The sequence below is a fragment of the Danio rerio genome, chromosome 15 (genome assembly GCF_049306965.1).
Source record: "Danio rerio strain Tuebingen ecotype United States chromosome 15, GRCz12tu, whole genome shotgun sequence".
Lineage (NCBI taxonomy): Eukaryota > Metazoa > Chordata > Actinopteri > Cypriniformes > Danionidae > Danio > Danio rerio.
In genome coordinates this window covers 6942501-6960000 of record NC_133190.1, presented here as the reverse complement: position 1 = coordinate 6960000, position 17500 = coordinate 6942501, and the positions used below count along the sequence as shown (strand labels likewise).

At 35.6% G+C, this 17500-nt stretch overlaps 2 protein-coding genes across 5 annotated transcripts in view; one reads left to right on the top strand and one right to left on the bottom strand.

Moving 5' to 3' along the window:
• The window catches only part of nop53 (NOP53 ribosome biogenesis factor), a 14175-nt gene extending 2656 nt beyond the window's left edge, over window positions 1-11519 (bottom strand). The window contains exons 1-9 of the mRNA NM_001079946.2: window positions 11291-11519; window positions 10831-10907; window positions 10658-10745; window positions 9058-9266; window positions 8921-8976; window positions 4293-4388; window positions 4096-4194; window positions 2073-2234; window positions 1087-1262 (exon numbers count right to left, since the gene is read on the bottom strand). Of these exons, the coding sequence (NP_001073415.2) occupies window positions 1087-1262; window positions 2073-2234; window positions 4096-4194; window positions 4293-4388; window positions 8921-8976; window positions 9058-9266; window positions 10658-10745; window positions 10831-10907; window positions 11291-11496 (1169 nt within the window). The 5' untranslated portion in view covers window positions 11497-11519. The remainder of the gene's footprint in view (window positions 1-1086; window positions 1263-2072; window positions 2235-4095; window positions 4195-4292; window positions 4389-8920; window positions 8977-9057; window positions 9267-10657; window positions 10746-10830; window positions 10908-11290) is intronic.
• A 1149-nt stretch (window positions 11520-12668) lies between these two features.
• The window catches only part of atm (ATM serine/threonine kinase), a 537450-nt gene continuing 532618 nt past the window's right edge, over window positions 12669-17500 (top strand). For all 4 annotated transcript variants that reach the window (XR_012391237.1, XR_012391238.1, XM_073924330.1 and 1 more), the window contains exon 1: window positions 12669-13028. Coding sequence is in view for 2 of the 4 variants with exons in the window: in XM_073924330.1 (XP_073780431.1) it covers window positions 12957-13028 (72 nt within the window). In the remaining 2 variants the exon portion in view is untranslated. The remainder of the gene's footprint in view (window positions 13029-17500) is intronic.

Here is a 17500-nt window from a genome sequence, read left to right as displayed (position 1 = left end):
CAGTGTGGGACACATATACGACTGTCAACAGCTCAAAAAATGTTTTGTGTGTTGTGTGTTTTGGTGTTTCGTGACCCTTTAAAGATCTGAGCCCCCCACTCATGTTGTTTTAACATTCCTCGGGTGCGATCAAGGGTTAATCGAGGCTAGCTCTCTGCTACTCTCATAAGGTCGCCCACTGAAGCTAAGCAGGGCTGCGCCTGGTCAGTACCTGGATGGGAGAACACATGGGAAAGCTAGGATGCTGCTGGAAGTGGTGTTAGTGAGACCAGGCATCCTGGCCAAATCTGCTCACTGGCCTCTGTCCATCATAGCCTCCTAACCATCCCCATACCATAATTGGCTTCATCACTCTGTCTCCTCTCCTGTGCGGTCTGGCGCAATATGGCTGCCGTCACGTCATCTAGGTGGATGCTGCACACTGATGGTGGATAATGAGATTTCCCCCAATGTGTAAAGCACTTTGAGGGTTTAGAAAAGAGCTATATAAAATGTAGACAATTATTATTATTATTATTATTTTCATTAATGAGAGGGGTCAGACCCCCTGGTTCAGCTTTGATGAGTGTGGGCTGGTTTAAGGGCCATAGTGGGTCCCGAAGAAGAGCTCCAGATGGATTTTTTGGTTGTGTGTTTATCTTATGATAAACGTTGTAAAGCGTTCACTAGTTTCCACCCATTTCTTTCCAGAACGAGAGCTAGTTTGAACTATTGCTACAGAATCTTTGCATGATTTCAAAACATTGACAAAAGCTTGACAAAGTGTAAAATAGAGACGCCAGTGCCTGCTTGTGTTTTAGAAGGTTGAGTAATAAAAACAGAATGCAGAAGTATAAATCTTCAAAAAGGTGCCAGCCACATAAATATAAAATGAGTTGAAGGCTAATTAAGCAGTCCTTCAGCATATTAACTTCAAAAATGCAGAACTTCCTTGCTGGCTGCTCCCACTCTGGAACATCCTCCCTCTCAATCTTCCCCTTTTGTTTACACATTTAAATGTTCCTTAAAACCCATCTATATTCTTTGTTTTTTTTTCACAATGTTGAGACCATGTGTAAGCCTGAGAATGATTGACAAAGTACTAACTTGAGTCTGCCCAGTCGACGAGGCATGCTTTTCTCTGCCTCTTGTTTTGCCTTGCGCTGAGCCTGCCTCATCTTGGTCCTCTGTTCCTGATTCTTCAGGTTTGCACGAATAGAGCGCAATTGGAACAACTGCTGTTTCTTATCGATCACCTCACGCTCTGCCTTCCTCTGCAACTCCTGTTGAAGAAATTAAAGATTTGAAAATGAATGGAGGAGGGATGCACAGTATTTATCGAACTAATAAATTATTGGACAGTATGAGTAAAAGCGAATAAACAATATTCGATTATAAACACAGATGAAGTGCGCTTGGTGGTAAATCAATTAGCAGTCTGATGTATCCAAAATTGATTAAACGTGTCACATAATCGAAGCACTCTTGTATTCATTATTAATGAAAGATAACATAGAAAAAGTAATCACTGCAGTTGCTGGGGTTGTTTCAATTGCACTCTCAGAAATAAAGGTACAAAAGCAGTCACTATGGTGGTACCTTTTCAAAAGATACACTGTAAGCAGGGCCGGAGCAAGCTAAACTGCCGCTCTAGGCAAAAGACGTTCACGCCCAGGTCAACCATGTCTCGTTATTATATGTATATAGTATTACGATGTAATGTCTCTGCTTGACTTTCGTCAATTGGTGAAGTTTGTTCCTCGCCACTGGCTCGATTGGTTTGGGATTTGTGGAGCTGTGCATCGATGGATTTGCACTTCAGTGTTTGGACTTTCACCAGTGAAAAATAAACCACACTGAACTGAACTATAGTGAACTTCAACTCTGAAAGCTGAACTGACACAATTTCAATTTCCTAGAACTTTTATGTTAAACTGCTTTAATACAATCTACATTCTAAAAGTGCTATAGAAATAAAGATGAATTGAACTGAATTATCTGTATCTGAAAAAATAAAGACATATCGTGTATCCCTACAATCAAGAGAATGATGTCCTACTAGGTCAACAACCAAGTACATTTTGCTTGCTTACCTTGACCTTTTCAGCCTTCTCTTTTTTCCTTTGCCTCTCCGTTTTCTTTTCCTGTATTGCAGTTGGCCCAATGACAGTGTCGTCAGCATCCCCATCTGCATCTTCTGGTTGATCCTCATCTTCTTCAATTAACCCCTCTACCTGCTCTTTAAAGGTGCTCTCCTGAATAAACACAAACAAATTCATATTTAGGAGAGCATGTGGATATGTTATCTAAACCTGGAGCCAGTGTCACAGTTGTGCCAGCTCACTTAAAGGTATAGTTCACCTAAAAATACAATTTTAGCTAGAATCAGGATTTTTACTACTAAAATTATATGACTGTTCAGTGATTTTTCCAAGAGTTTCCAGTAAATTTTCATGACCTTATATTTCATGGAATGTCTACATATGTGTGGTAAAAGAAACACAATGCATGTTCAAATTTATTACAGCATATCGTAAAACATGCAGCAATCTATTTAGTTTCAATTAACATTCAAATCTATGTAAAATTGATTTAGATAATGCTTACTCCGCACTAATAATGTGATTGGCCAAGGACCAAATAAAAGTCAAGACAACTAACCCATGGTTTTCGCTAAATTCATTCTTCCATAGCGGGGCGTCACACCAAAATTCACCCCGCCACGGCTACATTACAGCCTCTCATTCAAAACATTCAGTCATTTCTTTTTTTTTTTTTTTTTTAAATAGTTTTTATAGTTATACTTGTCAAAGCCTGGAAAATGCCATTTCAAAATTTCCTGACTTTCCAGGTTTTTCATGACCATATGAATACTGTATAATTTATTCCGCCTTCAATTGTTCCAATTCTGTTTGAGTTTCTTTCTGCTGTTGACTACAAAGAAAGAAAAGCGAAAGGATTTTGGAAAACAGCAGCCACTGAATTTAATATTTTTTGCACCTGAAAGTGATGTCAATGGCTGCTGGTTTCCAACATCCTTCAGAACATCTTGCCTCGTGTTCAACAGGAGAAAAAAACTTCATAAGTTTAGTACTACTTAAATGCAAGTAAACAGTGAGAACATTAATTAATTTTGAGGTAAACTAAGTATTATGCAGCCCAGTGTAGTGTGTGCTTACTCAAAAAATAAATAAATAAAACACACCTGATAAAAAAAAGAAGTGTGTTGTGTCCACTTAAAGTGTCACGAAACCTCGTCTCAGCAAAAAAGGGGTGTTTCATTATGTGCATAAAAACAGTTAATTTGCACAACACCAATGCAAACCCACACACACGTCGTGGAGATGTAGAGAGATTCTGCGAGCAGCATTTACGGAGAGCAATCTGAGAGCTGTGTGCACGTGGTGGATTCTCCTGATTTACCGTTTTATTTATTGTGGTGCAGTTACACCGCCTTATAAATTTGTACCTTTGTACACAAACCTGAGAGGGCATGCAGGAGAAAGACGATGCTATTTTCATTTGACCACATATGTCACATTGCACTTAAAGTAAAATGTGGCTTGTGTTGTATTTTATTACATATCGCCCACAGTATTGTAGTAATATTTCCGTAAACTACCCAGTTAAGGTGAATAAAGTTAGCAAGTTAAGTCTTCTAAAGCTTAGAGCTTTTGACAACAATATCTTACATAGCCATATTAATAAAAGTATGTTTAACCACACACTTATCAAATTTGTGGAGACAAACATGAACTAAAACCGTGGCTTTTAAAAGAAAAATATGAATAAAAATAATAATAATTTATTTATTTATATATATATATATATATATATATATATACACACACACACACACACACATATATATATATATATATATATATATATATATATATATATATATATATATATATATATATATATATACACACATACACATATATATATATGTAAAATACATGTAGAAAAAAAATTTAAGACGATGACAACCAAGAGAATGCTGCTTGGTTTGAAAGTGAGCTCATTTCATTACTAACCCTTTTACCCCAATTAAATTTCCCCAAAGTTTGGTATTGTGATCGCATCCTGAGGAGGTAAAGTTTGAGGTTGTACCTCAGTGGCAATGTCCTGATTCACAGCAAGCTGTCGTGCCAACTTTTCTTCCACTTTCAGCTTTTTGACCTCCACCTCATGTGCTTCACGAAGCAGTTCCTACGAACACAAGACAATGATGCCGAAAACATATGGGTCATTATGAAAACATATTTTATTATAAATTAAGTTATTCATAAGAGAAACAGACATTTTACCTGGTGAGAAAAGAAGTCTGGGTTGTATGAGCCTCCAGCAGCAATGACTTCAATAGCAGGAAGCACTGAAGGTTTCTCATTTAGTCTATCTGGTCTCTTGAGGAGGGGAAAAAAAATTTAATAATTCAGCACCTGAACACAACAATGGATGGGTTGTTCTCACAAAACCATTAAAACAACATGGTACTTAGGATTTTAAACATGAAACTATTAATAATAATAAACAAGAATGAAGACAATACTGTTCTTTACGGAGCACTAGGGCTGGAGGATTTTATCGATTCTGCGATATAAATCGTTTTTTTTTCCAAAGAAAGTATCGATTTTTTTTAGCCGTGAGTATCGATACATACGTCCCCTTCCAATCCCCCGACTGGCTACCTCACATACGTGTAGGCTTACAGGCCTTAAATTACTCCACTAAGTTTTAAGTTAAATGTTCTTAGTGACTTAAAATTATTTAATGTTTTGGAGAAGCCATGGTACTACTATGTTTACTTTCATGGCAGCTAGACTTGCTACCTCATGTTTTTTGTCAAGCTAAAAAGATTTCAAAGAAACTGTTCAGAACAGGCCACTTGCACTTTAACTCTCCATTGTTAATTGCAATGTAGCACTTTATTTACTTTTCAAAGGCTTGTAAGCTACAGTTTCAATAAATGGAACAAATTTTCTCATCACATCTTTAATTAATTTTGTCCAGCATTTATTTTGCAAGCTGTCTGATGTTGAAGTTTATTTTAATTAAATAAATCCAAGTAAATTAAACACTCCCAAGATGTCACCAAAATCACTTTGTCTCTTTTAAATCTATCAGAAAATGATGCAAGCGTATCGAATGATATAGAATCGTATTGAATTATATCAAATCGTATCGTTGGCTAAATATCGTGATATATATTGTATCGCAAGCTGAATATCGTGTATCGTATCATGAGATTAGTGTATCGCTACAGCCCTACGGAGCACAGTGTAATTTCAACATTTATAGCATTCTCTACTGGAATTCTTTTTACAAGAATGTGTCTACAGTATGTCCAAATGTGTGTTGTGTAGCAATTTAAATAAATGAATGTGAACATTTTAGAATAAAATCAAAAGAAATTATTCTAATAGATTATTTTACATGACAGAAAAAAATATTCCCTGAATATTAGCATATAATGATAATAAATAAATAACTGTTGTCCATGTCTGATGGTCTTATCCTTCGCAACTTTTAAAGGACTATTTTAAAAAACTATTTTTTAAAAGACAATTTTTTTTTTAAACTATTAAACTTTGTTTGAACTTTAAAGGGTCACGAAACACCAAAACACATGTTTTGAGCTGTTGACAGTCGTATATGTGTCCCACACTGCTAAAAACACTATTAGGACACCTATATTTCACTAAAAAGTGTAAATTGGTTGTTTTTGCGTTATTTCAAGCAAATTCGTACTTCCGGTTTGAAACTGCGTCACGGCTATGACATAATAGCGTTGTATTCCAGCGTGCAGACTGGGCGTCTGTGCCAGAGTGTGTCTTATTACGTCTTACAGCCTGCTGAATTAATGCATGAGTAAAGCTTGGTTCAAACCAATCAGCGCGCTCTATTGTGCAACTTCATTAATATTCATTACTGTCATAGTGTTTAGATGACAGAGACGCCACGTTGTGTTGGCAAAACAAGCGTGAAGTGCTGCTTTTTTAGTTTGCTGCCGTTAAGTTTTGTTTTCATTTTCTCTCTGTGAGAGCGCAGCTGGAGTCACGCGTGGATTAACAGTGTACGAACGCTCGACAACCATAACTTACGTGTTTAAGGAGGATTATTCTTTACCTGAGAGCTGTTCTCATCTGCAAATGCTGAGATCCGGATTCGCTTTAGTCTCCTCTTAATAAAGACGCGGCTCTAGTTCCTGTCTCTACAGATTTGGTAAGTGAGCGACCAGTGCTCTTTGTTTATTCAGTTCGTATTTTATTCGTAGTGAACAAACTATTGCACAGAGTGTAAACAAGTTAGCACTCCAACCAAACTATAACCTCGTGTAGGATTTTGTGACCGGAATAACACACGCGGCTTTCTGACAATACCTGCCGTGTGCATCTAAGTTTCCGGGAAATGCTGAGTTTTTTTTTTCTCATTCGCCGTGCGGTATCAAACATTGCATGAAAATACACGCTTAGAGCAGTTCCTCGAATCAAATATCTCGTTTGTCGTGAAGGACATGAATGAATTCCCTGAATGAAAGAGCCAAACTGCAGTTAAAGTCCACCATTTAATAATTTGGCAAATAATTCGACTACAGATGTCCATGTAAACACAGTCACTTTGTCCCCTGTGGGTGTGTGTTTTGACTCTGAAACTCAGCGCGCCCAAATAGACACTCCCACACCAAGCCTCTTTTCTTCCTCCGACACTCCCCCCTAAACAGAGCTGGACACGCCCACTTTTCTGACTTTTTCCAAAGTAGAGGTGTGAAAACACCTTGCTGAAACGAGGGGGTTTCATGGCCCTTTAAAGGGCCATGAAACCCCCTCGTTTCAGCAGGGTGTTTTCACACCTCTTCTTTGGAAAAAGTCAGAAAAGTGGGGGTGTCCAGCTCTGTTTAGGGGGGAGTGTCGGAGAAACTAAAGTGGGAGGGTGTGGGAGTGTCTATTTGGGCACGCGCGAGTTTCAGTCAAAATACACAGGAGAAAGGGATGGTGTTTAACCTACATGGACATCTGTAGTCGAATTATTTGCCAAATTATTAAATGTTGGACTTTAACTGCAGTTTGGCTCTTTCATTCAGGGAATTCATTCATGCCCCTCGCGACAAATGAGATATTTGATTCGAAGGTCTGCTCTATGCGTGTATTTTTCATGCAATGTTTGATACCGCACGGCGAATGACAGAAAAAAAACTCAGCATTTCCCGGAAACTTAGATGCACACGGCAGGTAGCGTCCGAAAGCCGCGTGTGTTATTCCGGTCACAAAATGCGGTGCTAACATGTTTGCACTCAATGCAATAGTTAACTTATTTGATACGAACAAACTGAATATACAAAGAGCACTGGTCACTCACTTACCAAATCTGTAGAGACAGGACAATCACCAGCAACTAGAGCCGCGTCTTTATGAAGAGAAGACTACATCCGGAATCCGGATTTTAGCGTTTGCAGATGAGAACAGCTCTCAGGTAAACAATAATCCTCCTTAGACACGTAAATTATTGTTGTTGAGCGTCGCGTACACTGTAATCCACACGTGATCCAGATGAGCTCTCACAGGGAGAAAATGAAAACGAAACTTAATGGCAGCAAACTGTAAAAGCAACACTTCACGCTTGTTTTGCCAATACAACGTGGCGTCTCTGTGGTGTAAAGACGGTGACACTAATGAATATTAATGAAGTTGCACAATAGAGCGCGCTGATTGGTTTGAACCAACCCTTACTCATGCATTAATGCATCACACTGTAAGACGTAATAAGGCACACTCTGGCACAGTCGCCCAGTCTGCACGCTGGAATACAACGCTATTATGTCATGACCGTGACGCAGCTTCAAAAATTCGTTTCAAACAGGAAGTACGAATTTGCTTGAAATAACGCAAAAACAACCAATTTACACTTTTTAGTGAAATATAGGTGTCCTAATAGTGTTTTTAGCAGTGTGGGACACATATACGACTGTCAACAGCTCAAAATATGTGTTTTGGTGTTTCGTGACCCTTTAAGTGTAAGAGCACATAAGCAAGGTATTTCAAGATGGCCAAGAGGTATAAAAAAACTTTATATTTTTTCAGTTTAACCCTTAACTCTAGCCCCCAATTTTTGAACAAAGACATGACATGTTCAACTCAAATGATTGCCAATCCTTAATGCTTTGGGTGCACATAATTAAGCTTGGTCTCATTTTAAAGAAGACATATATTAGATTGTTCAAATGAAGTTCAAAAAGTAAACAAAAACTACAGTTATGTGCCTTTATATTTATGAAAATAATAGAACATTAAAGCATTATATTAAATAAAATTTAATAAAACATGTTTTAGCTTAAAATTGACAGTAAATCAGAGCTAAATATGATCAAATTCAATTTCAAATATGAAGCTGCCATTTCCACAAAAATGAGCTTTAATTAATTTTTGTGTTAGGATAAATTACCAGATGATATCCCTTTGTTTCCACTAGTGACCAATCAAAAGCTCCCAAAGTTTTTTCATGCTTTTTACAATATTTTTAGACATAAAATTCCAAAGTAGTATGTTAGGTTTCTTGTATATAAAATGTGCAACAAATACATAAAAGTTAGAGAATATTTAAATATTTAATAAAGAATAAATTTGTTTAATGTTAAATAAATTAATTAATATTTTATAAATTATTTATTGAAACTTTTTCATCTGTATTTGTAGGCAGGATTTTGTTTTTTGTTGTAGGAGTTTGACTTCGTTGTATGTCTGTGGCTGCCAGCAGTCAAAAAAATAATAATCATAACATTCTCCATATAACATCAAACTGAAAAACTAGTAATGCCGGACCTTATCTTGTCAAACTGAAAAAGCAGAAAAAAACAGCACTTGAAACTGGCAAATATATTTGTAACCCGCTAGCTTTATAAGTACTATAATCACAATAATAAGAAAAAAACAATCCTCACCTTGATAAGCTTTTTCTTAGTCTGTTCAAGGTAGAATGGATCAGCTGTCTCAGGTGCTGTTGGACAATGAAATGAACACTTTTGTTACTTTATACATTTCCGACATTAGAGCTAGTCCAAACACTGACTGTACTCACTGCCTTCACTCCACAGGTCATAAAATGGCCTTTCTGGATTATTATTGGCCACAGGTTTTTCTTTAACTGACACCCCAGAGGCAGCTGCTGCCCTTCGGAGTTGAAGAAGCTTTTCTCTTCGCGGCAACACACCCATAGCGGCCAGCTTAGCTGCTTTTTCTGCCATGCGCCGCTGCTTTTTAGCGTTGGGCTGTTGGTATGCAAGTACACTGGATGGAAAAAACATCAGAAAATTATGAGAAAATGGGCATAATAAGGGGTTATAGATTATCATAGGTTCATTTTCGTTCATTTAGCAGTCTCTATATTGTTTACCATGTTACTATGAATATTTGATCGAAATTAGCATGCAAGTATGACTTCAAAACAACATTAACACGATCTAATTGACTGTGAACAATGCTGTACTTTGATATTCATTTGTGGCTAATATGATTTCAGTATTTAGAATTTGCAAATAATAATTTTCTGAAGTTATATTATTAAGGAGAATGTCTGAATATCTCAATATAAAACCAACTTTACCTCTATGAGATTATCAGACACGCCTAATGCTATACAAGATTCAGTACAAAATCCAGCTAACCAATTCTAAAGTAAATTTTCCTAATATTTATTATATAATTCCTCAAAACAAATCTCAAAAGCTTAATTTACATCACCAATTGCAAACTATACTATTCACACACCCATTCATACTGTACAGTACACCAACATAAATATTACAAATATTTAATAAAAAAATAAACTCTAGGCCATTTAGTATCATTATTAATAACAAAATTAATGTTCCACTTGCTGCCGCTATTCCCCTTTCCAAATTAATCATCATCTTAATTAATATATATATCAAAGTCAGCTTTATTGTCAATTCAGCCACATGCACAGGACATACAGAGAATCGAAATTGCGTTACTCTCAGACCCAAGGTGCTTAACATTAATATAATATATATATATATATATATATATATATATATATATATATATATATATATATATATATATATATATATATATATAAAAATAGTAGAGTTTAAGAAAAAAAAAAAAAAAAAAGAAAGAAAGAAAATTTACAGTATATACATTGCACATAAATGTGGTCTAAAAAAAAATATATATATATACATATGTAATGAAAATTGTAAACAATACAGTGACATTAAGGGCATATAGCAATGAGTGCAGAGTAAACCAGAGTTGTGCAGATAAAAAAAACAGTATAGTGCAAAAAGAACTTGTAAACAGTATAGTGCAAAAAGAACTTGTAAACATGATAATTGTGATAAAGTGACAGTGACATATATATATATATATATATATATATATATATATATATATATATATATATATATATATATATATATATATGTGTATATTTCAAAATAAATCACCCAGTTGTATAAAATTTCTTAATTAGACCAACAAATGCCCTCAGATCTCAGAAGGCCGTTCACACAACAGCCCTCCAAGTTCCAATGTTTATCTTCACATTCCCAAAGAAATACTGGGAGCGCAAGGATGAGATCATCAGTGGGCAAGAGCTCAGTCAGTTAACAATTCATCCTGAAGGAAAATCTTACAGTTTGTACTGTACTTACTTTTTGGGAGGAGGTATGTGGGAATCCGGTTGAAGAATTAGATCTATCCGCAAAGGTTTAGATCGTTTACCTTTCTTGGCTGTCGTCTCTAATGAAAAGAACAACACTATTGAATTCCATAGACAATGGCAGTGTATAAAATCAGGGGGTAAACAGATGTGTTTTATACATACGTGGTTGTTTATCTTTCTCTTTTTCACCAGTGTCGACGAAGAAGAGACTGTCATCTGGTTTTTCAGATATCAACCCCCTATGAATAATGAATAAAAAATATATAGAATTATACGTATTTATTCTGAATCTAGCTGCTGACTGTCTCATAAAGGGATAATAAGAAATAACACGTACTAATACTGTGGCTTTTATAAGATGCATTTTAAGTACATTAATGCGACACAATTTCAACGATGAAATGCAAGTTGGTACGACAAATAGTAGCCACGTGATGCTGTCCAATTTTACAACTATAAAAAAAAAACTAAATTAGGTTTTATTATATGGTCTACAAGAAAGAAGCTGACTATAGTTGAACTAAAAAATTAATAAAAGTTTTTAAAGAAATAATATAAGTTTCCCTAGTATACATTCCTTAATAACAGCCTTGTTTACTCTGTTCAACATCTGATCACTGACCCTGTAGCTTTCTCCTGAAGCCGCACGTCGTCCAGAAAGTCTTCCACATCTCGGATATCACTGTATTTGTTCCAGTTCTTTTTCTTGTTTTTGTTCACTCTCTTTCGCCGTTTGGCATTCGAAATACTACCATCCAAATCGGATTTAAGAGGTAAAAACCCTGGTTGAGACGCTGCCATGCGTTTGTGCTTCCTGGCGGCCGCCATGATGGCGTGTAAGAGGAGGAGTTGGGAAAATGTGCGGGATGACGTCATGTATGTGGATTTGACTCTTAAATATTTATTCAGTTTGAACATTTTCATTGAAAATATTGATGTATTAAAACAACAATGTAACAATAAAGTTATAAAGAATGCTTTCCGTTCGTTGCCTCTACCTACAGCAAGACATTTTTGGCTTTCATTGTTTGCAAATATTTCTTGGAGTAAAGCTTGGAAGTTGACAAATAAGTTTTGCTTAAATAACAAGATCAAAGAAGTGTCGTACAAAATACTCCATAGAATTTATCCAGCTAAACATGTTTTGGAAAGATTTAGCCTCAATATTTCATATATGTGTGAATTTTGTGGTCAAGAAAAATAAACAATTTTGCATCTTTTTTTTCATTGTATTTACTCAAGAATTTTTTGTGAAGATTTGGAATCATTTATTAACAAAAGAATTGAGTTTAAGATAGAAATTGGTTTATTTGATGTACTGTTTTATTCTGATAATGAGAACTTGAAAGTGAAGGACAATATATTTTTAATTTGTTTATGTTGTTAGGAAATACATAAACATAAGAAAAAGTGGGCTCAATGTAAACCAAACTTTTCCTATTTTGTGAATGACTTCAAATTATATGTAAATCTTTTACATATAACAATAACAAAACAAAAAAGCTTAAAACATTTAATGCTCTGGAAACATTTAATTTTTTTTTTAATTGTTTTAAATATATTTTTCTCTTTCAGAAAACTCTGTGAAATGTAATACATCTTGTTCTTGAGGAATTTAATTAATAAAAAAGTAAATAAAAATGTAAAAAAAAATTGCCCTGGCAAAAAAGAAAGGAAATAAATATATAGTAAAAATACAATTTAAAAATTAAGAAAAGGGTGTTATATAATTTTGCAAAAAAAAAAAAAAAAGATTAAGGCTAAGTAATAAAAGATTTTATAATGTCTTATAAAAATAATAATAATCAGTGGTTAACATAGGAAAACCTTCTGTATGCTTAGAATGTTCACCAAATAAATATCAGTACTGTTAAACGTCAGTATTGTGTGATTATAGTCTTTTTTATTATAATTATATTTTTAATTTCTTAGCACTTATTATACATGAGCTATTTTCTTCGCCCTCCCTTAGATGGCAGTATGAAACTCGAGCAGCAGGCGTGAAGAAGAGAAGAAAGGCGGTACTGATGCGACGCATGGAAAGGACAGCAAAAAGTTAGAGAGTCAGATGATAAATAAAGTACTCCAAGCAAACGTAAAATCAGAGAGAAGGCTTCTTTTTAAAACAAGAGCTCTCTATTGAACAGATCAAATCTATACGCGGAATTATTCGTTTTGATGCCCGGCAGATTTAAGCAGGATGTACAGTAAAGTATACACTTGACAGTGATTACTGTACATGTTTATAAATGCAGCTGATGAATTTGATTCATTAAGTGTGAGAGACGATGAGTCTGGCGCTGCACGAGCTGTTAGTGTGCTGCAGAGGACTTGAAAATGAGAAAGCCACAGAGAGGAAGGTGTGTAAACACATCCTGTTTTTTTTATACTGCTAACGTTACATCTTATACTGGTTTGATTGACATTAATCTGCTGCGAAATGTCTTGTATAGAGATTCATACTGTAGTCCAAAGCATGTTAAGACCGGATGATGCAGTAGAAACATTAGTCATAAACCGAGAATGTAATTTTAATTCAGATTTAATTTCAGAATTTGAAAAGGAAGATCTTTTCTAATGGACTAATATTATTAACAAGATGCATGATTATATATTTAAAGTGTATTACTGTTAGCAAATGTTATAGACCATTTTCAGGGATGTAAACAAAAACAATAGTCCCAACATATTTCCTGTTTTACATTTTAAATCTGTATAGCTTCCCAAAATCCTAAAACAGCCAAATATTGATAAATAATGTCACGATAGCTGTTTTAACATTAGGTTATGATTAAATTGCCTCTTGTTACATTTATCAAAGAGTTTGATAACAAGCAGGAAATGTTCATGCACCACGACATCGCCACATTGAAATGGTCCGTAAGCAACAAATGGTGTGCTTTTAGAAAAACGGGCAAACATATTAATCAGTATCTGACAGTGATAGCTATAGAATGTATTCACATTTTAACAGTTTGCTAATGTATCTGTTGTGTGTGATTTTATGAACTGGATAATCATTTCTCTTGATGCTGTAATTTACACCAAGATCTGATTACAATAAATTGTTTTAGTGAAATTGTCCTCAAAATTACATTTGGTGATAATTTGACAATTATATTTTGACAGGTCATTGTTTTGGAAATATGAGGCAATGTTTAGGCTACCCTGCTGAAAAAAAACAGCTTATACCAGGCTAGGCTGGTTGGCTGGCTTTAGCTGATCGACCAGGAGTGCGTTTCCGAAAACCATCGCTAGCCAACTAACAAGTCGCAAGTTCTGTCTTTACAAACATAGTATGTTTATTTAACGTTTCCCAAAACCCATCGTTCCAACGAACATTCACAAACTGCGTCGCAAACTTGTATGCTTGCGACTACACCTCTAGAGCTGTAGTTAGAAGCATAGTTTCTGGATTTGTTCTATTCCCAGTTATTACCCCTATACCCTATTCATTTAGAACATTCATTCATTCATTTATTTTCTTGTCGGCTTAGTCCCTTTATTAATCCGGGGTCGCCACAGCAGAATGAACCGCCAACTTATCCAGCAAGTTTTTGCGCAGCGGATGCCCTTCCAGCTGCAACCCATCTTTGGGAAATCGTTTAGAACATTCTAACATTTAAACTTGGAATTATATATATAAAAAAAGCATTAAGGCCATCTCTCTTAGGTGTAATTTGTTTTTAAAGTATTTTTACAGTTCAGTTTTAGTGATCTTACAATGTTTACAATTGCAATCCCTACGCAAAGCACTTTGAAAACATCGCTGTTATTTTGAACACAGCCGTGGCTCATGACGAAAGCTGTAGGTGACCTATTTTTTCAAAGCAGAATTTATGTTACGTTTTCAAAGCTTGCGAAAGCAAAAAACATAGCATGTGTTTGTGCTTTTAATGTATAGTAGGTTATTTATTAAGTATCTTTCTTGTATATGACATGGGCCTGCTGGTAAGAGCATTTCTGCAGTGGTTTGTACATGTCAAATTGTAAAGGTAGAATTTTCAAAAAATAAATAAACAATATCCTACCTGATAATTGTAATAATAATAATCATTAGTAATATTAATATCAAAGTAGGATTTTTATTCTTCCTAATAAATATTGCATTTAATTTCTTAATAAATAGCCTCAAATAAATAGCCTAAAAATTATTTATTTCTTTATATATATAAATATATATATATATATATATATATATATTAGAATACATTTTAGAACAGGATATGTAATATTCTCAATAATATTTGTAAAGGAAACATAGGTCCTATATGTGCCATTTACATGTATTTCAATTAATATGGAAAACGCGCGCATGTTTTTACCATAACTAATATTGGATATTTTTGTTAATGGGTGTGCGTGTAAAACAATATAATTTGCACAAAGAAATTGTGGGGTTCTTCTCTAAAGAAGTTGTTACCACCCCGTTTAGAGCATCATTATGGGCGTTTGATGTTTTAACTGATGTGGTTCTAGTGATGAATCTGCGACAGAGAAACTAGGGGTTTTGGGAAACACTCGTCACAACATCATTCTTTTCCTAAACGATGCATCATACTATGATAGTTCAGCCACTAGTTACGTTGTTGTTTGGGAAACACACACCAGCCTGGTTTTAGAGGGGTTTTGGCCATTTCTAGGCTGGTTTCAGCCATTTCCAGCCTGGTTTTAGCTGGTCAGGCTGGGAGTTGACCCGCTTAAACCAGCTTGACTAGCCTAGCCAGGCTGGGAGCTCAGCCAAAACCAGCCATGTTCAACTTAAAACAGGGTGGACAAGCTGGTTTTAGCCAATCATTTTTTAACCTGACCAGCTAAGACGGAAATGGAAATGGCCAAAACCCCTCTAAAACCAGGATGGTCGCCAGCGAAAACCAGTCAACCAGCCTTGCCTGGTATAAGCTGTTTTTATCAGCAGGGTAGCCTAAACCAGTGTTGTCCAAAGTCGGTCTTGTAAGGCCGGTGTCCTGCTGATCTTAGTTCCAACTTGCTTCAACACACCTGCCTGGAAGTTTCTAGTATACCCAGTAAGAGCTTGATTACCCTGCTGAAAAATCCAGCTTAAACCAGCCTACGATGTTCGGCTGGTTTTAGCTGATCGACCAGCCTGGTTTTTTAGGGGCTTTGGGCACTTCCAGGCTGGTTTCCATCCAATTCCAGCCTGGTTTTAGCTGGTCAGGCTGGAAGGTGACCAGCTAAAACCATATAAAACCAGCTTAACCATCCTGGTTTTAGCTGATTACCTCCCAGCCTGTCCAGCTAAAACCAGGCTGGAAATGACCGGGAACCAGCCTGGAAGTGGCCAAAACCCCTCTAAAACCAGGCTGGTTGACCAGCTAAAACCAGCCAACCATCCTAGGCTGGTTTAGGCTGGATTTTTCAGCAGGGTAGCTTGTTCAGGTGTGTTTGATTAAAGTTGGAGCTAAACTCTCCAGGACAACGACCCTCCAGAACAGAGTGTGGACAACCCTGGCCTAAACATTGCCTCACATGGCCAAAACAATGACCTGTCGAAATATAATTGTCAAATTATCACCAGATGTAATTTTGAGGACAATTTCACAAAAAGAATGATCTGACATCAAATCTTGGTGTAAATTACAGCATCCAGAGAAATGAAGAGATTATCCAGTTCATAAATTCACACACAACAGATACATTAGCAAACTGTTAAAACGTGAATACATCCTATAGCTATCACTGTCAGATACTGATGCTTGCCCATTTTTTTTTCTGATTTGTTGCTTTATAACATTGCTAACAGTAATACGCAGACTCTATCACATACATCTTTTGTATGAAAAATGGCAAAATCAATTCAATGTTTGGTCACACTTTACAATAAGGTTTATTAGTTAATGTTAGTTAATGCATTTACTAACATGAACAAACAATGAACAACACAATTACTACAGTATTTGTTCCTGTTAGTTAACATTAAATACAGTTGTTCATTGTTAGTTCATGTTAACTCATGGTGCATTAACTAATGTAAACAAGCATGGACTTGGATGTTAATAATGCATTAGTAAATGTTTAATTGTGATTAATAAATGCTGTACACGTGTTGTTCATGATTAGTTCATGTTAGTAAATGCATTAACTGATGAACCTTATTGTAAAGTGTTACCCAATGTTTTAGTAGAGCTGTGAAAAAAAGTAATATCATTTAAATTACTTGGATATTTAAATTGTAGTTAATAAGTAGGGCCAGACAGAATCTGCGGCCATTTTTTTGCTATTTCTGTGCAGAATTCTAGCAAAAATATGCGGAATGATATTGGGAGTATCATAACTAAAACCTTAATATAGGAAGTAAAACGAAGTACCGATTGTATTTAATGTTTACAATGCCAATTCAATATGATCCACTTTATTTGGTAAACAAAGCAAGTCTCTCAAATAATATATCTACTAAAAGACAGAAAATATTACTCTACAAACTAGGGGTGTAACGATTTATCGTTGTACGATTTATTGCAATGCAAAAATGTCTCAATATGCATCGTGGCTTTATGACGATTTGATTACGATATGACGTCCGTTTTCTCTTATTAGTTGAGCTGTTTGCACGGGAGCTACGTTCCACCTGCTGTCGCACGTGAGTTCAGATTACAGCAGCAGTAAAGTTAGCAGACCAAGATGAGTGGAGCTGAAATAGAGGATGGCCCATCGTCTCAAAATCAGACGTCTGGCAACATTTCGGTTGTACAGTCATTGCTTTAGACTCGTCCGCTTTTTGACACGCACACTGGGTCAAACATCCTAAGTTTTTAAGTCTTCACAGTGATTTACATACTTTGCACAGCGACATTGATACCTCCTAATGATG